Source organism: Neovison vison, chromosome X, assembly GCF_020171115.1.
Source record: "Neovison vison isolate M4711 chromosome X, ASM_NN_V1, whole genome shotgun sequence".
In the NCBI taxonomy this organism is placed as follows: Eukaryota; Metazoa; Chordata; class Mammalia; order Carnivora; family Mustelidae; genus Neogale; species Neogale vison.
Window position 1 is genome coordinate 1290023 of NC_058105.1, and position 27966 is coordinate 1317988.

Genomic DNA, 27966 nt, shown 5'->3' on the forward strand with positions numbered 1-27966 from the left:
GGGCCAGAATGTGGGGGCCGGTCTGGTCAGCCCTTGGGCCGCAGTGCGGGGCTCCCTCCCGGCCAGTGGGAAGCGGGACGCGAGGCCCCCGTGGCTGGCAGGGGCCTCGTGGGTCGCCAGGCCCTCACCTGCGGCTCACCGGGATGAAGGGCCAACCCTGGCAGTAAGTGACGCGGGGAACCCGAGCGGCCGCTGCGGCGGCGAGGACGGTCATGAAGATGGGGTTCGCGACGATCCCCAAGTACACCTGAGAACGCGCCGCGAAAGAAGGACGAGTTCGAGTCCGGGTTCCTTCCCTCTGGGCTCGGCTCACGCCACCCGTATGACAACCAGAGAACTTTCACGAGGGCCCTCTACAAATTCCCTTAGTGCCTCTGCCTGCCAGGGTGGGCAGGGCCGAAAATCAAACAACGCTTAGTTGTGCGGGTTACAGAATCCCAAGGTCAGCGGTGTTCCCAGGTCGTGTTTCTCCTGTGAGAGATAAGGCGGTGGTCGGAGGAGTGGGACCGCCACGCCTGGAACTGGGGCCTCTGGTGAGCCTCAGCTGAAGCTGACAAAGTGGTGACATCAGTCGCTCGGAGCGCCAGCATGCTGCAGGAGGGCAGGAATGGGTAAGCGCCGGGGCTGTGCCTCTCCGCCCTTCCTTCCCTGGGTGTGCTTCTGGGTCCCTCCCTTGAGGGTTCTGTAACTCTCTATGAGTCCTCCGCACAGAGTAAGGAATCACGGTGCGTTCTTTTTAGGATTCTGAAACTCCAGGCCACTGCTTTTCTGATCCCAAGTGCGGCCGGCTGGCTGGCTGCTCCGCGGAGGGCGAAGCTACCTGTCTCTTGGCCGCCGCTGGGCCGGCGCGCCGGTGGGGGCGCTGCTCCCCCAGAGAAGTCCCCTCCCGACCCCTTTGGCTCCAGCGGCCTGAGCTGAAGAGGGCGCTGCGTCGTGTATCACTTTCCTTGCACGTGGTAGTGCACGAGGGCCTGGGACGCACACCTGTGCCACGTCCCAACTTGCATCTCCACCCATCTCCACCCTCCGCAGCCCCGCGCCCTTGCCCCTCTAAGGCCGTCACCCCGCCACCAGCAGTGTCCCTTTCTCTCTGGTCATACCTCTGTCCATCGCTGGTCTTCCCAAGGTTAAGGGCAGTGCACTGCTCCGACTGGTCCCTGGGCACCCGGGCCGTTGCGGCCCCTCGCAGCAAGGGGGCTACACCTAAGCCACTGCGGTTGCTCGTCGCTCGGGGCGTTGCCCCCCTCCCGCACCAGCCTGGCGCAGGCGACGCTGATTGGCTGGCGCCCAATGAGTGACGGGACAAAACCCAGCGACGTGGCCCGGCTGCCGCCGCCTTTCAGACTGGCGGGTACTGAGACGGCCGCGGGGCCAGCCGGGAGGGCGGGCACGGCAGGAGTGAGGCGGTGTCAAATGGTGGGTAGAGGGAGTCCCGGTAGGGCACAGGCGGTCTGGAGGTGGGTGCGAGCAGCCTGTGCTGCAGAGGGGGCTGGCCAGACCGGGAAAGGCTGGGCCTATTCACTGCCAAGCCCGGGATGAGGCCCCAAAGGGGCTGGAGCGCGGGGCGGGGGTTGGGGGTGTGGGAGGGCTGGGGGGTTGCCGGGGGCGGGCTCAGGCTGGGCCTGGGGAATAGGAACACACCAGGAAGAAGCCGTCAGTGCGGACATTTTCATGGGCCCTCCAAAATCCCGGCCACAGTCCTGTGAGGGATTATCACCATCATCAGCGTCATCCCCTTTTACAGATGGAACAAACGGAGGCAAAAGGGTCACAGCCCCCAGTCCGACGTAGGTCAGCACCTGCACCCTCGGACCGCGTGCTTCCTCGTCCCGGCGCTCCGGCTGCTCTGTGCGCAGCAGCTGTAGCTGCCCCAAGTCCATTTCCTTCTCTGTGATCAGGCTCAGCCCAGCACGGTCGGGGCCCGAATTTAGGCTTTTGGAAGGGCACTTTCATCCTGGGTCATATTTACTGTTCTGTCCTTGTCGATCTCACCGGATGGGGCATTTCACACCCGAGCCCAGGCAGGGGTCGTGCTCACGCCCGGCCACGCATGTGGCTCCAAGCCCAGTGGCCCTCCTGGCGAGCACTGGCCCTCACAGCCGTCAGGGCGCCTTCGGGCGACGGCTCCCGCTCCCGCTCCTCGTAGACCCGCTCGCTCTCACACGCACAGAGTAGTCAGCAGAAACTGCGGGGCCGCAGCTCCACTCCTCGGTTCACACACACCCAAGAGAGCTGCAAATTCACACCCACAAGCTTGCGTGGGAGCGTCGGCAGCATCCTTCACAAGAGGAGAGGTGAAAAGCGTGCAGCGTCCGGCGGGGAAGGACTGAAATGCAGACCGTGCGCGGGAAGGACCGCGGGCGCTCCCAACACTTGCTACCGCGTGCGCGAACCTCAAAGGCCTGCATGAAGCCAGACGCCGCACCCGTGCCATGCCCCTCCTGCTCAGTGTCCCGAAGAGGCGAATCTGGAGACGGAAAATACAGGAGCGGTTGCCAGGGGCTGGGAAGGGGAGTGGGAGCCACTACCAAGGGGTTCAGAGTTTCTATCTGGAGGCAGATGTCCGCAAAATGACCGCGGGGGGAGTTGTTCATTCAACTCGACACACATCCTAGAAACTACGGAATTGTGCAGTTGGAAAGGGTGAATTGTGTGGGCTTGAGAGGGTCAGGTAATTGAGGTCAAAATTTCCTTTATTTGTATTTTCTACAGTAACCCTATATCAACCGTTACATTTTTTTTTCCACAAAAAAATCCGTTTGATCTTTTTACTGTTTTTGTATAAGGCTGTATTTTATCTATCAGCTGTCTTACATTGAAGCTGCAGGTTCCGCCATCTTACGAAACAAGCACAGGCCAGGAAACCAGTTCAGTGATTTAAAAGCACAGGGGCAGGGCCAGCAGGCCCCGAGGGCTCCCAAGGGCCGGGGCAGCTCAGAGTCGCCCCCATATGCTCTAGAACGGACTCCTGACAACCACTGAATGAGGGCAATCAAAATTAGGACCACGACTATCAGACATCCCGCTTGTCCGCTCCAGCCATCCACCTCCCGACCAATACCCTTCCCCCGCATCTTCTGCTGTGGGGATTGGGACGCTCTTTCCTGGTTTAGACAGAAACTTTTTCCGTAACTAGAATTTCATCAAGGAGAAACCAAATCACACATGAAGCACAAATAAAATAAAGCAGCTGTTGTTTTTTTAAATGTTTTTATTAACATTAACTGGTATGCTTATTTGAATGTAATTGAGCTAACAGTTTGGTCACTGGGCAAATGAGACATTTCTGAGACCTCACAAGTGTGCAGTGTGGAGACTGGAACTAGTTTTGTCCTCTTCTCACACAACAGTCACTGCGAGCAACACAGGACATCCTGAGAGCTTTCGCTGCCGCTCCATAGCCTCTGCACCGTCAAGGGGAGATGAAGGCAAACACCAGAGGAGGTTCCAGTGCAGTGAAACCCCACGGTCCCCGGGGAGCGGCAGGTAGGATGGCAGCAGCGCCCCGGTGGGGTGGGGGCAGGGGACCACAGGGCCACAAACCCTGCGCGGAGCATCTACAGTGCAAGCTGCCCTTCACTTACAAGGAGAACATACACATTCGAGAAACGGATCCTAAGTTGATCCCCAGCCCAGTTCCCAGTTATCTTATCAGCAAACTTTTACGTGGTTCTTTTGTCGTCTTATGTGTAAGCTTTTGACACACTCTAAGTCAAAGACGAGAGTTACACTTGTATATGTAGTTACGGTTTAACAGAAGGTAGTTACAACTTGCTTTACTTTTTAATAACTAAACAGTATAGATTTAAATGATAGTCTGCCAACGGAGCATAAACCTAAGGTAGAGAAGCCAGTCTCCTACGTCTAATGCCAACCAGTGTATTTTAGTTCATCAACATACACTTCACGGCCACTATGATGTGTCTAGCACTGACTCCGTACATGTCCAGCAGCTCACTCGGCTTCCCACTCCGAGGCACTGCGGGCACTGCCAGCTGATGGACCAGGAGGTCAGGCTCCATGGAGACGGCTGCACAGACAGCCTCCCCGATGCCACCTGGGGAAACAAAGGACAGGAGGCTCTCTGTTGGTAGTGGCTAGTCAGCCTTAAAGCCCAAAGTATAGAGTCCTTTGAATTTGCTGCTTCCTAGGGAAAGATATTTTTCGCTAGCCACTGACTCATGGAGCAGCCCTCTCTGACTAGCCAGAGGAGTTCTCGTTCAAAACTGTGGGTCTCTGGGGGCGCCTGGGTGGCTCAGTGGGTTGAGCCGCTGCCTTTGGCTCAGGTCATGATCTCAGGGTCCTGGGATCAAGTCCCGTATCGGGCTCTCTGCTCCGCGGGGAGCCTGCTTCCTCCTCTCTCTCTCTCTCTCTGCCTACTTGTGATCTCTCTCTCTCTCTGTCAAATAAATGGGTAAAATCTTAAAACAAAACAAAACAAAACAAAAAACTGTGGGTCTCCGGGGGCGCCTGGGTGGCTCAGTGGGTGAAGCATCTGCCTTTGGCTCAGGTCATGATCTTAGGGTCCTGGGATCAAGCCCCGAATTGGGGGTGGGGTGTCTCTGGTCAGCGGGGAGTCTACTTCTCCCTCTCTCCTCCCCCCAACTAAATAAAATCTTTACCGAAAACCCGTGAGTCTCCAAACTGCTCCCAGCCCCATTATAGCAGGAGATCTCTCTCAGCTGGGGCTCCACAGACCTAGGGGGCTCCAAGCTCAGGTTCTTAAAGCTGCCGGGAACCCCAAAATGATTAAACCAACCAATCAACCACACAGAAAAGAACGACCAGGCAGGCCTGAAGCTGCTAGCTTCAGCAAGGCTGCTTGCAAGGCTGGCGCTTGGTGGCCACCTGGGCAATGGGCTGGTGCAGGGCCCTGGGAGCGCCGGTTTTCCTCTGGGAGTCAGGAGGTTTGGTGTGTGGCAGGGGAGCCCATGTGATCAGCACCCAATAAAACCCGAGTGCTGAGGTCTTGAGTGGGTTCCTTGGGTCTCCAGTGATGTAGTTTCTCACTACTGGAGAAGGGAAAGCACTCAGCAGGCCCCTCACCGAAGGGAGGGAAGGAGCCACAGGGGTGGGCTTCTCCACAGGTTCTCCTGTGCCTTCTGTCCTCGTGGGCCCCGGCGTGTGTCCTTTCCCTACAATAACCTCAGCTGTGAAAGCATCGAGAGTGCTCCTAGAAAATCACTGTGGATCACAGTTGTGCTCTTGGGCCCTTGACACACGACCACACGGAACTCCCCACACCCTCATATGCCTCACCTAACCTTCCCAGCCCCCTCTCCCAGGCTCACAGTTTTTCTGCATTTGCTGCGTTCTCTGCTTGCAAGGCTCCCTTTTGGGAGGGGAGCAAATTAACCATTCAAAACTCAGGCACAACTGTCAAGATTTTTAAGACCCCTCCCTACCCACAATGCCATCAGACACTCCTCTGTCTGCCACGGAGCCACTCTGCACCAGGCACGGCGCTGTGCTGGGGTCACACAACTTGAGTATGGGGATGGCTCCGCCCTGAGGAGCACGTGTAGGTGGGTAAGAGACCCCAAAAACAATGCGCTTGCAAAGAGCAGTAATAACAGTTGTTGGAGGAGCGCCTGACTGGGTGACACCTGGGGCATGGCATGCTTCCAGTCATGGAAATCAAAAACACATCCTGCCAAAGCCCACTTTCATAATGACCCTCAAGGCCTGCACGTACCTTCTGGGTAGTGGTCCTCCACTGTGATAATACGGCCGCCTGTGGCTCTGGCATTAGAGACAATGGTGGGAACATCCAGGGGCTTAATGGTAAACAGGTCGATGACACGGATAGAAATATCTGGAGAAGAGCAATAGCCAGCTTTGTGTGTGAAACAGACTTAGGAAAAAAAAGTCCAAGTGGGGCACATGAGGCAGCCCAAGTCCTACCTCTCCCCAGCTTAAACATCAATGTCCAGCAAAAACCAACTGACCTTGCTTAGAAAGATTTTCGGCAGCTGCTAAGGCTTCGTGCAGAGTAACTCCAGCTCCGATAACTGTGACTTTGTCATTGACACTGTGGCGGAGGACCTGGTATTATGCCCCGAGAGCAGAAGAGCTGTAGTTACTGTGTGCAGAATGCATCTCAGAGAGAACACTACTAGGCTGCTCTACCCCAGTCCTACCGATTTCACTTCTTAATAATTCACTGAATTAAAAAAGCTGAATCAGTACACTAAACAAGGACACCTTTTTTTTTTTAAGGACACCCTTTTTGATAAGCCTTCCTTTGTTCATTTTTACAAATTCATCTATCATGCTTCATGATTTATGGTGCCTAATTACTAAGTTCTTAGAGAATACCCTTTAGCAAAGAAGGCAGATTTCAAACTGGGATCTGAAAGGCAGAAGGACAGAAGCAAGTCGTACGGGCCACGAGCTGCAGACCAGACTCAGTGCAGAAGGTCTAGAAAGGCACCACCCCTGGACAACTTGGGACATTTTGTTGGGGCATCTACACAGACTGGACTCTGACAATGAACAAGTTAATGGGGGATCATTTTGGGGCATTTGCAACATGATCTGTGCCAAGGACCTTGCATGCCCAAGCGCCCTTTTTAAGGCCAGTGCACTGGGGGCTCATTCTGTGGCTGGCAAGAATGAATCTCAGAGTGGGAGGAACTCGCCCAGCTTAGAGACTAGCAGCCAGGCCTGTCTGACATCAAAGCCCACACTCTGAACCGCTTGCTCTTCTGTAAGCGAAGATAGGGCCCTAGCCTTTTTTCAGAGTTTTATTTACTCCAAAGCCACCCAACCAAAGGCATCTGAAATTATTCATTTCAGCCCTTTGTATAGGTTTCCTTGTAGCTTAAGAACCACTGCTGACAGTACAAATATTCAGGGCTTCTAAGCCAACCCAATTCTTTGAGAATGTCGTAGCATTTTCATATATATACATATAAACACGCACACTCCCCCCCCCAAGTCCTCTTTGCAAAGCCCTAGCTCTCAAATTACCCATGCATGCCATGCACGTTATGAGACACATTTTCACTCCCATCCTTTACCATTTGGAAACGGACTCCCATTTTGTCAGGATGGGGCAAATACTAGGGAGAAGAAAAGACAGGCTTTGAAAAAGCTCTGCAAATCACATGATGTCTCTGAGACCCCCACCCACACCTCCAACCTCAGAGGCAAACATATGGCCTTGAGTTTCAGTGTGGGAGTATGGATGGGGAGCAGCAAAAGCTGTAGCTAACACTGGAGGTGAGTACTGCCGCTTTCTCATTCAATGACGCCCAGCAACTGAGTAGCACATCATGGACTGTTCTGCATATACCTGCTTTTTGTGGCCCTAAAGCCAATCACTGCTCAGTCATTCTGAGCACTAGAAACAATGGCTTCTGGCTACTGGGGTGCCTGGGTGGTTCAGTCCTTAAGCATCTGTCTTCAGCTTGGGTCATGACCCCAGCATCCTGGGATCAAACTCCGTATCAGGCTCCCTGCTCAGCCTTCAAAAAGGCAGGAAGGAAACATGCCCAGACACCTGTAAGCCCTCCACTCCAAGTGGTGGAACAGAGCCACTTATTTTCGCCACAGACTCCACTGGTTTTCTGCACACGTGGTCCCGACAGAGGCCAGGTCAATGCCTGGGTCTGAGTTTCGGTCTTGCGGCTCACGACTGTGTATCCTGACTAAGCTGCTCAACTTCTCTCTCATCTACAACTCAGGGCTGCTGCTAAGTCTGTGCTTCTAGGGCTCCTGTGAGAACACAGAAGATCGGGAGTGAGCAGTGATGCTAGCGCCTTTATCAGGCCCGTGGGCAATGCATTCATGTTCCTTTTTAAAAAAGATTTTATTTATGTATTTGACAGAGATCACAAGTAGGCAGAGAGGGAGGCAGAGAGAGGGGGAAGCAGGCTCCCTGCCAAGTAGAGAGCCTAATGTGGGGCTCTATCTCCCAGGACCCTGAGACCATGACCTGAGCTGAAGGCAGAGGTCCAACCTGCTGAGCCACCCAGGCGCCCCATTCATTTCCCTTTTATTCTTGACTTGGATCTGTAAAATCCCAATCTAATACATCTACTATTAATTTGAAGTGGGTTCTATTATTTGTTTCGCTTGAGGCTGTGGTAATTTACACCCAAGAAACTCAAGTACCTTTAAGTTGTAACCACTTTATCCTTACAAGTTAAAAAAAAAAAAAGGAAATTCATCTGGAGAAGACAAAACTTTACCTCCACTGACAGTGGTAGAATGTTCCTTTCTGAGCAAAAGCAGGCAAAGGTCCATTAAAACAAACAAACAAAAATGAAGAACAGATCAAGCCTTGACTGTGGGGATAGCTAGTGCTAGCTTCAGACCACTTGTCTCCACATGAAGGGACACTGGAAGACACTGGAGAGCTTTTAAGGCCTTACCTTGGCCTGTCCGATTGCAAAGCTTTCTTGCGGGTCGTAAATAACTGCGGTTTCTGGTCGGCTGGTCCGGACATAGCACATCCCCTAGGGCGTAACACCAGAGCCACATTAAAAAATATCAAACTAAATGTCAACTAATAAACCTGTTTTAAAAAGGGGAGAAGAAAGAAGCTTAAACAGTTATTTTTACTAAAAACGAAGCAAACATTTTGGAGTAAAGAATAAGCGTCTACAACCACTGGCAAACAGGTCAGCATCACCGGATCAGATTACTACCAAGCCAGGCAAAAGCCTACGCAGGACTCAGGCAGATGCCGCCAGCAACAAACTCTCTGTGCTGTCACATTCAATGGTAGGAAAGCTTTCTTAAAGACACAGACTTATTCGGTCTCCAAAGAACACAAATTCAGGCCATAGCACGGACTCACGTTTAACAGAAAGCTAAGTTAAGCAACTCATTTTTACCACAACTTGTAATACTTCATTCTTAGAAATACCCTACACACTAGAATATAAAGACTATTTTACCAATGAGAAAATGTAAGTAAGCATATTCTTGAACACATACCGCATAAATGAATACTCAAGTGTCTGAAGAGTTTCTATATACTATAAAAGGACATATTAATTTAGAAATACTTGTTCTGCTTATCCCTTCACATCATAAATCAATTCTATTCACTGTTTTTACCCAGATAAAGTTTACTTAAGTGCCGTACTCCACGAATTCTGACAAAGGCATATACCATGTAACCATCACCCGAGTATGAATAACATTTGCACCTGCCAGAAAGTTTCCTCATGTCTCTCTCCACTCTCTCCACCTGAAAAGCAACCACTAATTTCTATCACCACACCTTTGCGTCTGACGAACTTTCGAGAAATGGAATCTTGCAGCACACAGAGGAGATCACTCTATATACGCACAGTCATGAAGCAACTTCCAGGATGTAGTAAGTAAAAAAGTACAGAACAATACACACTGAGCCCACTTAGGTTTTAAAAAAAAAAAAAAGGCCAAAGAATCCTAGGCCTCTAATGAGCTGGAAATGCTTAGGAACTTGCATAATCTATCCTACCCATGCCAGGGCTGTCTCTGCAGGGGCATGGGTAGGTGCGAGGATGGGTAAGGATGGGAGTCTGGTGACCATCAGTTGGAACACATGAAAAAGTGCAGACTCTGGTCTCTAGTCGTCCCTGCAGCTGGGTTCTAGACAGGAATGAGGGTGAGTGCGTCTGCTGTCCTTGTGTGAAACTTGAGGAGGAACAAGTGGTGCAGAATCCACACTCATGCCCTTCTAAGATGTTCAGAGGGCAGACCAGGTCTGAGGACTCTGAGGTTTGTTTGCAGTGGACACAACTGGCCACTCTTCAGCTTTCCAGATGTCACAAGGTGGTGACAGCATGAGGTGTATCGAAGAGCAGCATTCGACAGCTTCCTGCCGGAGCCTACTCCCATGACATTGCTAACAGTCCCCCACTTCTTGCAGCCTCCAGAGCACCCTCGTTTCTCATGCTGAGCCCTGCCCCTTACGGGCCACCAGATGCTGTCTGGCGTTGTTTTGCACTTTCACAACATGACTGCGTTCATGTTTTATGTGTGTCATCACTTTGGAATAATTGTTCTTTTTTGTTTAAGAGTTTACTCATTTGACAGAGAGTAGGCAGAAAGGCAGGCAGAGAGAGAGAGGAGGAAGCAGGCTCCCTGCTGAGCAAAGAGCCTGATGCGGGGCTCGATCCCAGGACCCTGAGATCATGACCTGAGCCGTAAGGCAGAGGCTTTGACCCACGAGCCACCCAGGCACCCCCAATTGCTTGTTTTCTTTTTTTTTTAATCCTCCAATGTTAACTTCCATAATGAATATCTATTATCTGTATGCTGAGAAAAATGGGAGAAACCCAACAATCAGTAGCAAACTAGTATCACACCCCAAAAGCATTTTCTGCCTGAACCAATGTCCCCTTAAAAATACCTTGGTATTGGCCGCCAGGAGAATAGCGTGCTCTGTGGAGGTGGCATCGCTTGGATAGAAAACAGTGCAGTTGGGAATGGATCGGAACATGGCCAGATCCTCCAGGGCCATCTGGGAGGGACCATCTTCACCTGAGAAAGCAAAGCCACAGCTGTGCCAAAAGGAAGTCCAACGTATGCCACAACAGCCTAGCTCTTGCAGCTAAGAAAGGACGATTACTGTGCACGGTGCCTTGCCTGGGACAACTAGCTAACCTCAGGACCCTAGCTCCTCTGGTTGGACCTAGAGCCACTGTGTCACTTAGCTGACTGATTTTAGTACGTAGACACACCTGGCCCCAGGAAAAGACTCTGGACTCTGGGCCTGGCTCAGTCCTGAAAAGCTGCGGGCCTTGCTGTCCCCCCACTGTGCACATGCCATCTGGCCCATTGAGAGACTTCTCCCAGGAAGTCCCAGAGAAGACTCCCAAAGTGCACTGTTCCCCTCCAGCATTCTAGCAGTGTACATGAAGTGTCACATCTACCCTGAGGACCTACGCCACCACAGGCACACCAGGCACCTCATCTTTCTTGTCATTTTTGTCATTCATGAACACAATCTCCTGATGTCTTTTAAGCAAGAAATTACTGGAGACCATTTAAAAAAAACCCTTTCTGTGCAATTTTGGACTCCTCCACCTGTCAGCCATGTTGACCTCTTTCTTCAGACTCTCACAGAGTAACCCTCGCTTTCTATCTACTGCTAACACATACCAAATCTCAATCCTTTTTCCGACTTCCTGTTTCTCCTTGCTTCCATCTAGCCCGTCCTGCCAGGTTAATGCCCCAGAGCTCTATTTCCCTCAGCCCCACTCCTCTGTATCCCACTCTTCAAGGCTTCCGTTTCCATCTGACCAGACAGCTCCGCCTAGGCAGAAAGCCCTGGCGATCTGTGCTCCTCACTTCCTGGACTCATGCTGCTTGTCCGCGCTTAGACGAAGGGCACCACACTAAGAGCAGAAAGAAAGTCTGATCGTTGTTTCTCAATGACTGAAAGAGTGGGCACTTTACAGTAACACCAAGAATTCCTCTCAAAAGTAACCCAGAGTGTCCGGAACTTTTAAAATACAACATGGCAGGAAAAAAGACAGATTAGAAATAATCAAACATTATGGAACCCCCAAGTACATCGACAGGTCAACCACTCACATGCTAATCTTTCTTTGTAAAGGAAAAAGGCTATCAAGAGGAGGGTACTGAGAACGCATACCAACGGATACCCCACAGTGGGACCCGATAAGATTGATGTTGATTTGAGAGATGGCTCCCATCCGAATTTGATCAAATGCTCGGGTCAAGAAGGCAGCAAAGGTGCTAGCAAAAGCAACGGTCCGACCACGGGTGGCACATCCCAGTGCCACGCTCACCTGCAACGCAAAGGAGACAAATCAGAACAGCCCTGGAACGGCTGCCAGAGAAGCACCATGAATGAATGTGCGGGCCGGCGGAGGCAGGGACATGGCTAGCTGGCTGTGGACACCCATCTAAATGGGGTCCCTGCTTGGCTCCAAGCAACTGGTAGCAGGAGGGAATGCTACCTCTGTGCTGACAGATCTTCCTAGCACCTACAGCTGGGACAAGCTTGGGATACTTCAGACCTAGAGCCTTGGTGTCATGGCTGGGACTCTTGGCCTGCTGCCCTTAGTACACCTGGAGATGGTTCTGTCTACTGTGCCCTTCCTAGTGGTCCCATAAAGCACGCCACAAATTGCCCGGCTACTCTCTACTTGTTTCCTCAGAGACATTTTTTTCTCTAGTTCCTTTGCTTTTGTAAGTGGAAAGAAGAACCATAATACGGGGCTTGCCTCCTGTGCCCAGCAGGCACTGTCAGTGAGAAGACCCAAGAGGGACACCCACAGCACACGCACCATGTTCTGCTCGGCGATGAAACATTCAATGAAGCGCTCAGGGTGTTCTCTCTTGAATATGTCTGAGAAGGTGGAGTTCTTGGTGTCACCATCCAGCACAATGACTCTATCATTTGCATGGCCCAGCTTAGCCAGAGCCAAACCACATGCTCTCCGAGTAGCTATCTGGAAAAGTCAGTGGAGTTTCTTAGAGCAAATTTAGAAGGAAGGTGAAGTTTTGTGGATTACCAGTTGTCTTCTATCTTAGAAACAAATTTGTGATTTACCAATAATCTCCTTTAGGGTTTTAAAAATGGGTTGCTAGCCCATCTTAAATCCATACTTGACTCACTGGATATCAATTCTCAAAAGTAAACTTATTCTTCTGCCCCATTCATATAGTTTGCCAAAAAACTTAAATGTCACCAAATGCAAATGCCTGCTGACTTTTTAAACTATAAAACTGGTAAGGCTAACTGCAAAAAAATAAAATGTAAAACTTTAGAATCATGATACCAGTAATAAAAAATTCTGTTAGCATATTATTTGACATTGGACTGGATTTATGAATTGATTTAGGGGACATCGTCCCATTATTGCATTTTTCTATTAGAAATCAAGGTTGGCACTTCCTCAAAATGTTAAACAGAGAATTACCACGTGACCCAGCAGTTCTACTCCCAAGTATATACCCAAGAGAAAAATGTATCTCAGCAAAAACTTGCACACAAATGTTCAAAGCAGCAGTATTCACAACAGCCAAAAGGTAAAAACAACACAAACATCCATCAATGATTGAAAAGGTAAACAAAATGTATGGTATATTCATGGAACACTGTACATGCCACAAGGATAGACCTTGAGAACACTGTGCTAAGGCAAAAAAATCAGACAAAAAGTTAACATACTGTATGACACTCTTTATAGGAAATATCCAGAACAAGCAACTACAGAAACAGAATGTAGAGGAGTACTTTCTGGGCCTGGACGGAATGGACAATGACTGCTAATGAGTGTGAGTTTTTTTTTTTTTTAAAGATTTATCTGAGAGAGCAAGCGAGCACGATTTGGGGGTAGACGGTCAGAGGGAGAGGGAGTAGCAGGCCCCCCACTGAGCAGGGAGCCCAATTCAGGATTGGATCCCAGGATCATGACCTGAGCCCAAGGCAGATGCTTAATAGACTGAGCCACCCAGGCACCCTGGTGGGGGGAGGTTCTTCTGGGGGTGATGGAAATGCTCTAAGATTCAGTGTGGTGATAGTTTCAGGATTCTGTTTATATGCTTAAAACCATTAAACTCTTCACTTCAAATGGATGATTGTAATATAGGGAGTCATTTATCAATAAAGCTATTATTTTTTTAAAAGATTTTATTTATTTGACAGACAGAGATCACAGGTAGGCAGAGAGGCAGGCAGAGAGAGAGGGGGAAGAGGGCTGCCCGCTGAGCAGAAAGCCTGATGTGGGGCTCGATCCCAGGATTCTGGGATCATGACCTGAGCCAAAGGCAGAGGCTTAACCCACTGAGCCACCCAGGCACCCCAATAAAGCTATTATTTAAAAAAACAAAGTTTGCTTGTCTTTTTTATTTTCGTTCGTCTGAACACTTAATGTTTTTTGGAGGGGCAGGAAGGGCAGAGGGAAAGAGAGAGAGAAAATCTCTAGTAGGCTCCATGCCCAGCTCAGAACCTGATGTGGGGCTTGATCTCACATCTCTGAGATCATGATCTGAGCTGAAACCAGGAGTCAGATGCTTAACAAATTGAGCCACCCAGGTGTCCCTATTTTTAAAAATAAACACTTCATGTAGACAGTACAAAATTCAAGTTCTGAAAGGCTATGGAGCAAAGTGACCATCTTCTCCCTGATCTCTTGTCCCCTAGCCATCCAGTACCCTGTCCAGAGGTTGACAGAAAGGAGTCTGTGCAGCATCTTTTTGGGAATGGTCTATGAACAAATATCTGTTGACCACCCAGGTGCCCCTATGATGCCTCCTTTTAAGATTTTCTACACAAGGGGCGCCTGGGTGGCTCAGTGGGTTAAGCCGCTGCCTTCGGCTCAGGTCATGATCTCAGGGTCCTGGGATCGAGTCCCACATCGGGCTCTGTGCTCAGCGGGGAGCCTGCTTCCCTCTCTGTCTCTCTCTCTGCCTGCCTTTCCGCTTACTTGTGATCTCTGTCAAATAAATAAATAAAATCTAAAAAAAAAAGATTTTCTACACAAAAAGAGAATTATACTTTATGGTGCTTTACTTTATTTTAAATATTTTATTTATTTATTTGACAGAGAGAGAGAGAGAGAGACAGCGAGAGAGGGAACACAAGCAGGGGGAGTGTGAGAGGGAGAGACAGGCTTCCCACTGAGCCTGATGTGGGGCTTGATTCCAGGATCCTGGGATCACGACCTGAGCTGAAGGCAGAGGCTTAACCTACTGAGCCACCCAAGCGCCCCTGCTTTACAACTTTAAAAAAAATTTAATAATAGGGCACCTGGGTGGCTCAGTCATTATGTGTCTGCTTATGGCTCAGGGTCATGATGGTGGGGGTGTTCCCTGTTTAGCGGGGAGTCTGCCTCTCCCCTTCCTCTCCTTCTGCTCCTCCCTGCTCATGCTCTAATAAATAAATTTTTAAAACAATTTTTAGTAATTTGGGCAATTTCTTAGCTTCTATTCCAGCTGGGTCATTTCCGTTTCATCAGCATTCAAAGCTGCAATCTTCATTCTTTTTTTTCCCCCGCACAGCGCTCATCATAGCACATCCTCTCCCCAATGTCCATCCCCGAGCCACCCCATCCCTCCTACCCCCCTCCACTCCAACAACCCTCAGTTTGTTTCCTGGGATTAAGGGTCTCTCTGGTTTCCTCTTGTTTCATTTTTTCCTCTCTTCTCCTATGATCCTCCGCCTTGATTCTCAAATTCCACTTATCTGTGAGATCATATAATTGCCTTTCTCTGACTTATTTCACTGAGCATAATACCCTCTAGTTCCAACCAATGGCATTCATTCTTAGAGACTCATCTGCATACTTCTGTGGGATAAATTCCTGTGAGTTGTACTATTGGTTCGAAGTGTGTGAACAGTTAAAGTGTTGCCAAAGTGTCCTTCATTAATATGTGCTTTTTCCTGATCAACACCTTTCTTCTGCTTTTTAATGTGCTTTCTAATTTCTTGAGTTGTCAAAATTCATTTGTTTTAACCCATATTACCAAACCAAGAAAACATAAGCAACACTATAAATGTCTCCAAGTAAAGAAAGAAAAGAAAAAAGGATTAGAAAATATTTCCTTCCTCTTGGGCTCATCACCTTGTTTCCTTAGGTCCTGAAGACACTGCCTATTTTTGTATTATACCAAAAGGCAGGATATAAAAACATGGTAGAAGGCTTTATGGTCAGGGTTTCATGCCTAATTTGTTTCCTTTTTGCATTCCTCTTTGATTAATTGACCTACTTCTATTAATCTAGGGAGTAAATTTAAAAACTTGGCCCAGGGGCACCTGGGGGGCTCAGTGGGTTAAGCCTCTGCCTTCGACTCAAGTCATGATCCCAGGGTCCTGGGATCGAGTCCCACGTCAGGATCTCTGCCCAGTGGGGAGCCTGCATCCCTTCCTCTCTCTGCCTACTTGTGATCTATCAAATAAATAAATAAAAATCTTAAAAAAAAACAAACTTGGACCAGCCAGGTCCCCACCCTTATACCAGATACAAAACAGTGGCACTTTCAAGCTCATAAGACTGCCAAGACCACAAACTGAATTTTGCAAGCAAAAGCTGTGCAGTACTAGGTACTAGTAAATACCTAGTATTAGTAAGTACTAGGTACTACTACATTTTCTAGTAAGAAAATTCAGATCTAAGTTTGAAATGAAAGAAGTAAATATCAGATATACTAAAAGAGCACCTGGGTGGCTCAGTCCATTGACCATCTGCCTTTGGCTCAGGTCATGATCCTGGGGTCCTGGAATCGAGTCCCATACTGGGCTCCCTGCATTGGCCTCCCTGCTCTGCTCAGTGGGGAGTCTGCTTCTTCCTCTGCCCCCTCCCTCCCATTCATGTTTGCTTGCACTCTCTCTCAAAAATAAGTAAAATCTTAAAAAAAATAATAAAAGATGGGGTGCCTGGGTGGCTTGGTGGGTTAGGCCTCTGCCTTCAGCTCAGGTCATGGTCTCAAGGTCCTGGAATCGAGCCCCACATCAGGGTTTCTGCTCAGCGGGGAGCCTGCTTCCCCCTCTCTCTCTGCCTGCTTGTGATCTCGCTATCAAATAAATTTAAAAAAATAGTAAAAGATACTAAACTCACCTCTATTACTTATAACCTTTAAGTTACATGTCATGCAATCTAATAACTGGTTCATCCATGGAGATGAGAATACATGAAGAGTCCTGTTACGTATTTTAAAAAAGTGAGAACAATATAGTTTGCCTACCTGCTCGCCAACTTTGTAAGCAGGCGGAGAGCTCATTTCTATATCCGTGATGTTGACTTGAGGCGAGTCTTCAATAGGGGGCTTTGGGTCAAGATTCTTGTTAGTCTGTATCTGGCTCTCAATTAGTTTGATAATTGCATCGGCTCTTTCCTTTGGCATTGGCTTTCCATGCCAATTTTCTGCGTCTTCAACACCTGCAACCCAATAAAAGACATTCGTTCCATAAGTATAAGTAATTGAGTGTCTGTCCACCACAGACTCACAGGAGCAAAAACCTGACAAAAAGGGAGACTGAGCTGTTACTGCAGCCCCACAGGACAGCCTGAAACATCCCAGCAGCTCTCAAGGGAGGCCTTGGCCCATGTACTGGTGAATGGAGGGAAGACCTTGGAAGATCCTGTGGGTATAAAGAGTTTGGGTTTTTTCAGAAGCAAGACAGGAAAACAAAGAAGAATTTGGAGAGGGGAGGTGACTGGTCAGTTCTTAAATGTATAAAGATCGCCACAGTGGTCACGTGGAGACTGGCCTGGGGAGACTATAATTAAGGAGTGAAAACACAGGTCTGAGCATAGGACATAGCAGGGAACAGGTCTGAGATACACTTACTGTATGAGCAGAAGCCATTAGAACTGATGACAGGCCAATTTCCATGTAGGGGGCCCATAGGGGAGAGGTGAAGGCAAAGAGAATACCCAGAATTCTCCCAGGAGCAAATTGGTTCAGTGGTCATTCACTGAACTGGGGAACCATAGTTAAGACTGTGTCTTAGAGGAGTCACAGAACAGTTTTATTCTAAAGCACTGATGAAAACACGGAGCAACCACACACCCTTTGCAACTCTTTATACTTGAATAAGTTCAGGTGTCGGCTTTGAAATCTGCAAGTATTTAAGACTTTCAAAATGCCCTTCCTTCCCTGACCCTCAGCTCCACAGGTGCTGCTTCTCTAGTTCCCTGTGTGTCCTCCAAGACAGCATGGGCGCAGGCCCTTATTGGCTTGTCTGTTTCTGTGCACAGTAGCGCTCTTTCTCACGCTGCACTTCTGTGCGGATCACCCTCTACCAGTTCTCTAACTGATGATGGACGCCCTCCTAGCCACTCCCTCCGGCATACAGAAAATCATTGCTCTTGCGCTGGGCATCTGGGCTTCCCCTCTGACCCTAATCAGTCCTGCTACCTATAAGGGCCAAGGGAAGCAAGAGCCTCCAGCACATATTACAGGCATCATCACTGAACACTAAGCCAGTTGGCCTGCCTTGCCATCATGAGCCTCCTTCTGCCACATTGCTATGCACACAGATGTTTTTAATAGCCCTAAGCAGAAAAGAAACATTTGCTTACTTGGAATGCCCCGGCCCTTGAAGGTCTTGGCAACCACAGCAGTGGGCTTGTTCTTCACCTGACTTGCCTGCCAGAACACCTGGCACAGCGCCTCCACATCGCGGCCGTCCACCACGTAAGTATTCCACCTGCCAACCCAGGAGAAGGCCAGGTTACAAGGTGAATGGGGGACTGGGCAGAAAGAAGGTGGCATAAAATAGGACATAGTTACCCAAAGGCTTCACAGCGCTTCTGATAGACTTCTATGCAATGCTCGAGGGGCAGGGCACCACTGTGGCCCAGGCGGTTCACGTCGAAGACGGCCACAAGATTGTCCAGATTGTAGTGGGAAGCAAAAGCCAATGCCTCCCAGACGGAGCCTTCAGAGGACTCGCCATCTCCCATAAGGCAGAACACGCGGTAGCTGGGGCAAGCCAAGAAATGTTAAGAAAGACTGTGCTCAGCGATCTTCTGGGTCACTCAGGCAAATAGATATCATGGAGGGAAACAAAGGAACAAATAGTTGCTTCACGTTGTCAGTTCTGTCCAAACTGGACAGTTATGGAAACACAGCTTTAAAAATTTGGCCCGGGGCACCTGGGTGGCTCAGTGGGTTAAAGTCTCTGCCATCAGCTCAGGTCATGATCCCAGGGTCCTGGAATCGAGTCCTGCATCGGGCTCTCTGGTCACCAGGGAGCCTGCTTCCCTTCCTCTCTATCTGCCTGCCTCTCTGCCTACTTGTGACCTCTGTCTGTCAAATAAATAAATAAAAATCTTAAAAAAAATTTGGACCTCATATGATGGACTTCAACTTTGGCAAGTTTTCTCATTCTAACATCCTTCCGCCACTTCTCTGCGATCCACAAACAAGAGGGGATGGGGAGTAAACAGTCCCCTTAAACACCCAAAATGACATTTTATATATAATTTCTTAGTAAGCTTCATTTTAAGCACTACTGTCTTTTATTTCTGTTCTTACAAATTTATTTACGATAATCATAACAATCAAAACAGTCTACTTCAGGAGCGTATATTCTGTTGTAAATGGTAAATTTTCCCCTCAACAAAAACACAAAAATGTTAATACCAATAAAATACAACCCATGCCCCATAAAAATGCTTCAAAATTTAAAAAAATTGATTAAACCACAGAATAGGGACTAATAGAGGCAGTCATGAGAGGTGAAAGAGGCCCTGTAGAAAAAGAACTCTTTTGATTATTTCTAAAAAAATTTTTATTATTTCTTTAAAAGATTTTTATTTATTTATTTGACAGAGAGAGAGATCACAAGCAGGCAGACAGGCAAGCAGGGGTTGGGGGGAGCAGGCTCCCCACTGAGCAGAGAGCCTGATGCAGGGCTCGATCCCAGGACCCTGAGATCATGACCAGGATCATGAGATCATGACCTGGGCCAAAGGCAGAGGCTTAACCCACTGGGCCACCAGGTGCCTGAGCCCTTTGATTATTACCGTATGTGTCCCTTGTGCAAGTGCACCAGCTAGTCACTGTATAATGAAGCTCACGGAGAGATGAAAAACAGAAAGCGATCGTTCTTGGAAAATAATAGAAGTAAACCAGTTTCTATACTGCAGAACCCAACCAGAGAAGCTAGAACAGTTTACAGAAACACAATTTCTTTTCTGCTTGAACATTTGGTAGTCTGAACTTTCAAAACAATTATTAACTTCCCAAACTAATAAGCCATAAATAAAGCCAAGGTGCCTGAGGAATGGGGTGGAGCCAGGTAAGCAGTTGCTGGGTAAGTGCCTCACCTTGCTTTGTCAAAGTACTTGCCAGTATATGCCATCCCGCAAGCGGCCCCCAGTCCTTGCCCGAGCCATCCAGTTGCCACATCAACAAACGACAGCCTCTGTAAGAGAAGGGATCAAATGAACCTAGACGCACAGGCTGTTCTTTGGAATGGCCCCTCCCACACTTTAGGGTATCTAACTCTTTCCTACACTTACAGGCACCCCAAGTCTCAGATTAACATCACCAAGATAGGGGGGGGTCACTGTAAATCCAAGTCAACTGGACCTGTGAGGACATCCAGACTGACAATTTTTCTACACACAGTAGCCTCAACAGAGCCCAGGAACAAAGCAGAAAACGTAAGCACGAGCCTTGCCATTTTTCATAAGGTCTTTTATTTAATCATGAACAAACCAGATGTTCAATCTTTTTGGAGAATGTGGGTTCTTAAATAGAAACCAAAAACACTGAAGAAGATTGCAATTTCCCTGGTGTGTAAAACCTCAGGTCAAATGAGATTTCAGAAGTGGTCATCTAGAAATGCCAGAAATGAATCACTACACCACTACTCTTCCTCTCCCCTCCTCCTGTGCCTACGCACAGGCTATCTTTAGCTCATGCAGAAAATACCCTCTGGGTGCCACAGGGCGGTGCCAAAGGTCCCAAGCTTCCAAAGAAACACTGAACCTATTCAGTGCTTCCCCTGCCACCACCTTGAACTGGCCACATCTTTTGACTTTGTCACTGCAGTGACCTCCAAACTCCTCCCCCCCCGAGCTATTCTCAACACAGCCACCAGAGGGAGCCTGCTAGACCTTTTCTGCCCACCACCCTGCAGAGACTGGTCCAAGGTCTCTCCAACTCCTGCCAATCAGAGCCCAAGTTCCTGCACCAGCCTGTCCACTCCGCCTCCATCTGATGTGCTGATTATCTAGGTTTCTTGTTACACCCTTCTCACAATGCAAGAGTCTGCTCCATTCAAGCAAATCATTTTGTTGTTGTTGCTACCAAAGACGGGCCAGGGGGACTTGTTAGTCTCATCCCTCCCCGTCCTGCTCCACCCTATTTCTCCGGCTCCTCCCAGGGTTCTTAATCTTCTCCAGCTTTTCTTCACATGCTTTGTGAAGAGACTCCCTCTCTGTTCTGTATCCCTAGCCCAGCAGAACCCGCCCACTGAAGCTCTGTCTTCCACCAGACGGTTCCTAGCGTTACTCCCATAAGGTCTGGCCCCCAGTTGTCTGTGTGCCCTTGGACTGAGTCTGGGCTCTGCACTCAGACCCACTCTGCTTCCCTCTGGCTTTAAAGCGGACAGGGAGGGGGTCAGTAAATAAGCCCACTTCTTCAAGGCTTCTTCATTTTTTGAGTACAATGAAGAACCCCTGTCAGGCAGCAGGGGGCTATAGGACTGAGAAAACTGGCAGGCACCTGCACCATACCTGGCACCATGGAAGTACTCCCACATGGGCTCCCTTTTCTTCCGTAAGAATCCTTATGCTGGGTGTAGGGGGATACCCTCATACTTTAGGGGGGACAAGAGCTAGAATAAAAACGCATATGAGGTACTGTGTGCACTCAGAAAGACTTCCTCCTCAGGTGGGATTTCTCACCTTTGTTCTGGCACAAAGTATGCTTCAAGAACGAGGTTTTAAGAGGCCTTTTTTGGTTTCTACCCTGCCTGCTTGACTGAAGAAAACCACTTCAGTGCACTTGCTTCCCGCACTAAGCAAAGGCCTAGTGGTGGGGATTGGGGGAAACACAAGACCCTCCCTGCAAGCTTCCACAGTGATTCACAGCCAGCAATCCTGATACTGCTAGGCCATAACGGTGGGCCTACCACAGTTGTCTGCACTGCATGTTCATGCCCCAGGAGCACCAGCTGTGAGGACCTCAGCTCCTTTGCTGTAGCAAGTCCACTTAGTCCATTCTCAGCCAATGCCAAGGTGGACTACGCTATATGCTTTCCCCTTCCTCCTAATTCTGTTTCTTCAATCTGATGAGCATTTACGTTCTGACAGCTACACCGTGCCCAGCCTGCTACTGCACACCAGACAGCCTCTTCACTGCTCAGGCCAATGACTGTGAACACGATAGCAGCAGTTATGTGATACGCTAGCCATCTGACTTTTTAAACCAGGAATCTGAATATTCATACTGTGTTTGTACATCTTCATTTGTTTGAATTTTATTGTGAAGGAAGGTCAAGCTTATAGAAAAGTTTTGAGAATAACACAATGAAGTCCCATATACTCTTCACCTTGATTCACTGCCAATGGGCCATTTTTGCTTCATCATCTTCTTTCTACACACACACACACACACACACTCAAATTTTAGTTTATTTTTTTGCCAAACCTCATTTGAGATTACGTTTCAGACCCCAAGACATGGCCAAAATTATGACTGCAGATACCCCACTCACACCCATCTTCTGACTTTATTCTTTTTTAAGTAGGCTCCATGTCCAGTGTGGAGCCCAATATGGGGTTTGAACTCACGACCATGAGATCAAGACCTGAGTTGAGATCAAGAGTCAGACACTCAACTGACTGAGCCACCTAAACACCTGTCTTTATTCTTTAAACTAATTCCCACTGCCCACATATGGGGTTTCTGTTTGTACATGGTGCTGTACTAATTGAATTTTAAACATTTTGCTTAGGACACAGCAAACTTTCAGATAGCATCAAAAGAACTGCATGTTCTTCTAGGCTGACCTTGCTTTTAAATTACTCCTCTTTCCCATTCTCCCAAATCATGAAGTACCTGGTATTATACTTAGTGTAATGAGAAAGACCCCCATAGTATCAGATCAGATCCACAGAGATAGGGAAAATAAACATAATTGACAAGTAGATGATCTCTCCCCAAATTAAGCTCAATTTTCCTTGAGGCTCAAGTAAGTCAGACCCACTGCTGCCCACCTCTATCCAGGTGGCAAAGTATTAGAGCATGATAGGTCAAGGGGGGCTTTGGTGCTAGGTGGGATAAGGCAGGGCACCAAAGATGGAAAAGAAGTGGAGCCAGTTGCCATTAAGTCATCCTTCCCACCACTGTAATCCTTGCTAGAACACTTTTTAGATCTTTGTGAGATGCTATGGTCTGAATATCTGTGCCCCCCAAAACCTGTATGTTGAAAACCTAAGGCCCAAGGATGGTATTAGGAGGTGGGGGGGCTTTGGGTAGTGATTAGGTCACAAGGGCAGAACCCCCACAGATGAGATTAGAACCCTTATAAAAGAGGCCCTAGATAGATTACTTCTCCTTCTGCTATGTGAGAATATAATAATAAATCTGCAACCAGGAAGAAGACCCTCACCAGAATGTTACCATGTGACCCTGACCTTGGACTTTCAGCCTCCAAAAACTGTTAGAAATAAATTTCTACTGTTTATAAGCCACCCAATCTGTGGTTATTTTGTTATAGCAGACTAAACGGACTAAGACATGAGGCAAAGAACGAAGAACCAAAAAGATAAACAGAGCCCATTTCAGGCCTTGTTGCCATACAGTAGCTTTTAATATGATTTTTAAAAAGCAAGCATCTGAACAGGCCCTGGGCTCCTGTGCTGGCTTACCTTGGAGAGAATGAAACGATCATTGTCTGCATTCTCTGGATCCTCCTGTTTGTATCTCATGATGTGGAAGAACAGCACGGACATGATCTCGGCAGCACTGCTGCATGATGTGGGGTGGCTTAAAGACAGACACAGCACAGGTCATTTCTCACAGGTAAGTGACTCACCAGGGACACGGTGCAGGAGGAGACCTTTTAGTACAGAGACTCCTCAGACTGGAAGCAGCAGTCATTTCTCCCAGGCATGGAAGAATCCAGTCAAGGAAAAGGGATTCAGGGCCACTGCCTCCCAAGTTCATGACTTTTAAGGATGCTGTAAGGCCCAGTAACCTCATAACCTCTCCTCGTGGAGAGAAAGATCTTCAAGACTACCCCCCTCTATCAATGGAACACCTGTATACTTGGGGCAAGTTCACCTAGTGACTCCGTAAGCACTTGAGTATTCTTTAATTTATTTGATTTTATCTGTGATATCATTAAGTAAAAACACCATAAAGCAGAAATAAACCCATGCGTACATGCGTACATGCAAAACTAATATTTGATAAAGGAGCCAAGAATACTCAATGGAGAAAGAGCAGTCTCTTCAATAAATGGTGCTGGGAAAACTGGATAGTCACATGTGGAAACAAGAAAATAGAAATCCTACCTTACACCACTCACAGAAATTAACTTGAAATAAATTAAGACTTAAATGTAAGACTAGAAACCATCAGATGCCTAGAAGAAAGCGGGAAAAAACCTTGACACGGGTCCTCATACTGACTTTTTTTGGGGATAGGATAACTAAAACACAAGGAACACAATAAAAAACAAGTGGGACTACATCAAACAAAAATACTTTCTAAAAAAAGACTTTATTGTCAGAGAGAGACGGCGGGGGGGGGGGAAGCTGGGGGAGAGAACACAAGCAAGAGGAGTGACAGGCAGAGAGGGAGAAGCAGACTGCCTGCTGTGCAAGGAGGCCAATGTGGGATGAGATCCCAGGTCCAGCTCACGTACGTTAACAATCTCTTCTTTCAAAGTTCACTATTAGAAAATGGAGACTTAAACCTTTTGCCTTGCAGGTATTCCCTAAATGGATAAGGTTTTGTTTTTGTTCTTTTCAAACGATTTTGTTCATGGGGTGCCTGGGTGGCTCAGTAGGTTAAGCCTCTGCCTTCAGCTCGGGTCATGATCTCAGGGTCCTGGGATTGAGTCCTGCATTGGGGGGTCTCTGCTCAGCCGGGAGCCTGCTTTCCCCTCTCTCTCTGCCTGCCTCTGCCTGCTTGTGATCTGTCAAATAAATAAAAATCTTAAAAAAATAAATAAAAAGATTTTGTTCATTTGACAAAGAAAGAATACAGACAGGCAGAGTGGCAGGCAAAGGGAGAGGGAGAATCAGGCTCTCTGTGGAGCAGGGAGCCTGATGTAGGGCTTGATCCAAGGCCCTTGGGATCATGATCTGAGCCGAAGGCAGCCACATAACTCACTGAGCCACCCAGGTGCCCCTAAGTGGATAAGGTTTTAAAAATTGTTAGATATCTTTAAAATTCAAATAAATAAAAATTACTAGAGAAATCTTGTACAAAGCCAAACCACTATTAATTTTGAAGATGAAAAAAGCAAGAAGTGTAAAAGAAAATCCCAAAACATGCAGGTCTTAAACTCATGTAAACTGTACTTTTAATATCAAAGCTCAGGATGGAAAACAAGATTTTAAAAAAGATACCATGCAGAAAATTCTATTCCACTAATACAGAAATTAGAAATCAATAAAAGAAAATTGGAAAATCCACACATTCGTGTAAATTAAGCACCACACTCTTAACCAATGGGTCAAAGAAGAAAACAGAAGAGAAATTAGAAAATACTTAAAGAAAAATGGAAATAGAAACACAGCGTACCAAATTTTATGGAATACAGCAAAAGCAGTGCTAATAAATTGACAGTTGTGAGTGCTTACATTAAAAAAGTAAGATCTCAGGGACACCAGGGTGGCTCAGTTGGTTAAGCAGCTGCCTTCGGCTCAGGTCATGATCCCAGCGTCCTGGGATCGAGTCCCACATCCGGCTCCTTGCTCAGCAGGGAGCCTGCTTCTCCCTCTGCCTCTACCTGCCTCTCTGTCTGCCTGTGCTCACTCTCTCTCCCTCTCTCTCTCTGATAAATAAATAAAATCTTAGATAAAAAAGAAAGTAAGATCTCAAATCAAACCCCTAATTTTACAACCTAAGAACCAGAAAAAGTAAACCCAAAGACACCACATAGAATAATAAAGGTTAGAACAGAGAGACCAAGAAAACCCACAGGAAAAACAAAAACAAAGGTTGGTTCTTTGAAAAGATAAAATTAACAAATCTTTCTGCTAGACTAAAACCAAAAAATTTTAGTTTTTAAATGTACTAAAGCAGGGGCGCCTGGGTGGCTCAGTGGGTTGAGCTTCTGCCTTTGGCTCAGGTTATGATCTCCGTGTCCTGGGAGTGAGCCCTGCATCAAGCTCTCTGCTCAGCGGGGAGCCTGCTCCCCCTGCCCACCCCCCCACCTACTTGTGATCTCTGTCAAGTAAGTAAGTAAGTAAATAAATAAATATCTTTAAAAAATATGTACTAAATCAGATTTGAAATTACTAATTTTAAACTATTTATTTGACAGAGCAGGTGCAAGGACGAGCATGCACAAGCAGGGGAAAGGGCAGGCAGTGGGAGAGGGAGAAGGAGCCTCCCTGCAGCAAGGAGGCCAACGTGGGACTCAATTCCTGGCCCCTGGGATCATGACCTGAGTGGAAAACAGTTAACTGACTGAGCCACCTAAGCGTCCAGTGAAATTACAGATTTTATTTCAGAAATGAAAAGACAGTATTGCCATTGTACAGAAATAAAAAGGACTATGTGGTACCGTGAAAAACTACGCCAATAAATCAACTAAACTACAGCTTGTTTCAGGTCACCTAAATAACTCAGTTCACAATCCCAGGGTCCTGAAATCAAGCCCCACAACCGGCCTCCCTGCTCAGCGAGGAGGCAGCTTCTCTATCTGCTGTGCCTCCCATCGACCCTCCTGCACTCGTGCTTCTCCGCCTGCCCCTTCCACTTCGTGCACTCGTGCTTCTCCACCTTCCCCTTCCACTTCATACACCCATGCTTCTCCACCCTCCCCTCCTCCTCCCTTCGTGCTTCTCCGCCCTTCCCACCTCCTGCACTCGTGCTTCTCCGCCTGCCCCTTCCACTTCGTGCACTCGTGCTTTTCCGCCCTCCCCTCCTCCTGCCTTCGTGTTTCTCCGCCCTTCCCGCCTCCTGCACTCGTGCTTCTCCGCCTGCCCCTTCCACTTCATGCGCTTGTGCTTCTCCACCTTCCCCTTCCACTTCATACACCCATGCTTCTCCACCCTCCTCTCCTCCTCCCTTCGTGCTTCTCCGCCCTTCCCACCTCCTGCACTCGTGCTTCTCCGCCTGCCCCTTCCACTTCATGCGCTTGTGCTTCTCCACCTTCCCCTTCCACTTCATACACCCATGCTTCTCCACCCTCCTCTCCTCCTCCCTTCGTGCTTCTCCGCCCTTCCCGCCTCCTGCACTCGTGCTTCTCCGCCCTCCCCTCCTCCTGCCTTTGTGTTTCTCCGCCCTCCCCACCTCCTGCACTCGTGCTTCTCCGCCTGCCCCTTCCACTTCGTGCACTCGTGCTTCTCCGCCCTCCCCTCCTCCTCCCTTCGTGCTTCTCCGCCCTTCCCGCCTCCTGCACTCGTGCTTCTCCGCCTGCCCCTTCCACTTCGTGCACTCGTGCTTTTCCGCCCTCCCCTCCTCCTGCCTTCGTGCTTCTCCGCCTGCCCCTTCCACTTCGTGCACTCGTGCTTCTCCGCCCTTCCCGCCTCTCGCACTCGTACTTTTCCGCCCTTCCCGCCTCCTGCACTCGTGCTTCTCCGCCCTCCCCTCCTCCTGCCTTCGTGCTTCTCCGCCTGCCCCTTCCACTTCGTGCACTCGTGCTTCTCCGCCCTTCCCGCCTCCTGCACTCGTGCTTCTCCGCCTGCCCCTTCCACTTCGTGCACTCGTGCTTTTCCGCCCTTCCCGCCTCCTGCACTCGTGCTTCTCCGCCCTCCCCTCCTCCTGCCTTCGTGTTTCTCCGCCCTCCCCACCTCCTGCACTCGTGTTTCTCCGCCTGCCCCTTCCACTTCGTGCACTCGTGCTTCTCCGCCCTCCCCTCCTCCTCCCTTCGTGCTTCTCCGCCCTTCCCGCCTCCTGCACTCGTGCTTCTCCGCCTGCCCCTTCCACTGCATGCGCTTGTGCTTCTCCACCTTCCCCTTCCACTTCATACACCCATGCTTCTCCACCCTCCCCTCCTCCTCCCTTCGTGCTTCTCCACCCTTCCCACCTCCTGCACTCGTGCTTCTCCGCCTGCCCCTTCCACTTCGTGCACTCGTGCTTTTCCGCCCTCCCCTCCTCCTCCCTTCGTGCTTCTCCGCCCTCCCCTCCTCCTGCCTTCGTGCTTCTCCGCCTGCCCCTTCCACTTCGTGCACTCGTGCTTCTCCGCCCTTCCCGCCTCTCGCACTCGTACTTTTCCGCCCTTCCCGCCTCCTGCACTCGTGCTTCTCCGCCCTCCCCTCCTCCTGCCTTCGTGCTTCTCCGCCTGCCCCTTCCACTTCGTGCACTCGTGCTTCTCCGCCCTTCCCGCCTCTCGCACTCGTACTTTTC

At 48.7% G+C, this 27966-nt stretch overlaps 1 protein-coding gene across 1 annotated transcript; it reads right to left on the bottom strand.

Moving 5' to 3' along the window:
* Positions 1-3443: 3443 nt before the first annotated feature.
* Positions 3444-26583, bottom strand: TKTL1 (transketolase like 1). The gene is made up of 13 exons (XM_044234385.1): positions 26339-26583; positions 23307-23424; positions 19752-19849; positions 18211-18402; positions 18000-18127; positions 16660-16853; positions 12258-12422; positions 11600-11756; positions 10352-10482; positions 8379-8462; positions 5949-6045; positions 5696-5815; positions 3444-4057 (listed from the first exon to the last, which is right to left on the bottom strand). Exons 1-13 carry the CDS (start codon positions 26413-26415, stop codon positions 3885-3887), a joined length of 1734 nt encoding a protein of 577 aa, XP_044090320.1. The 5' UTR covers positions 26416-26583; the 3' UTR covers positions 3444-3884.
* Positions 26584-27966: the final 1383 nt, after the last annotated feature.

Bases quoted from the DNA above. Each gene is read 5' to 3' on its own strand.
- TKTL1 (XM_044234385.1), bottom strand. From the start codon at position 26,415: ATGAAGTGGAAGGGGAAGGTGGAGAAGCACGAGTGCACGAAGTGGAAG. The intron at 18,403-19,751 runs GTGAGGCACTTA...GGCTTGCCCCAG, and splicing joins AAGTACTTTGACAAAGCAAG to CTACCGCGTGTTCTGCCTTA. The intron at 8,463-10,351 runs GTATTTTTAAGG...GTTACGCCCTAG, and splicing joins TCCTGGCGGCCAATACCAAG to GGGATGTGCTATGTCCGGAC.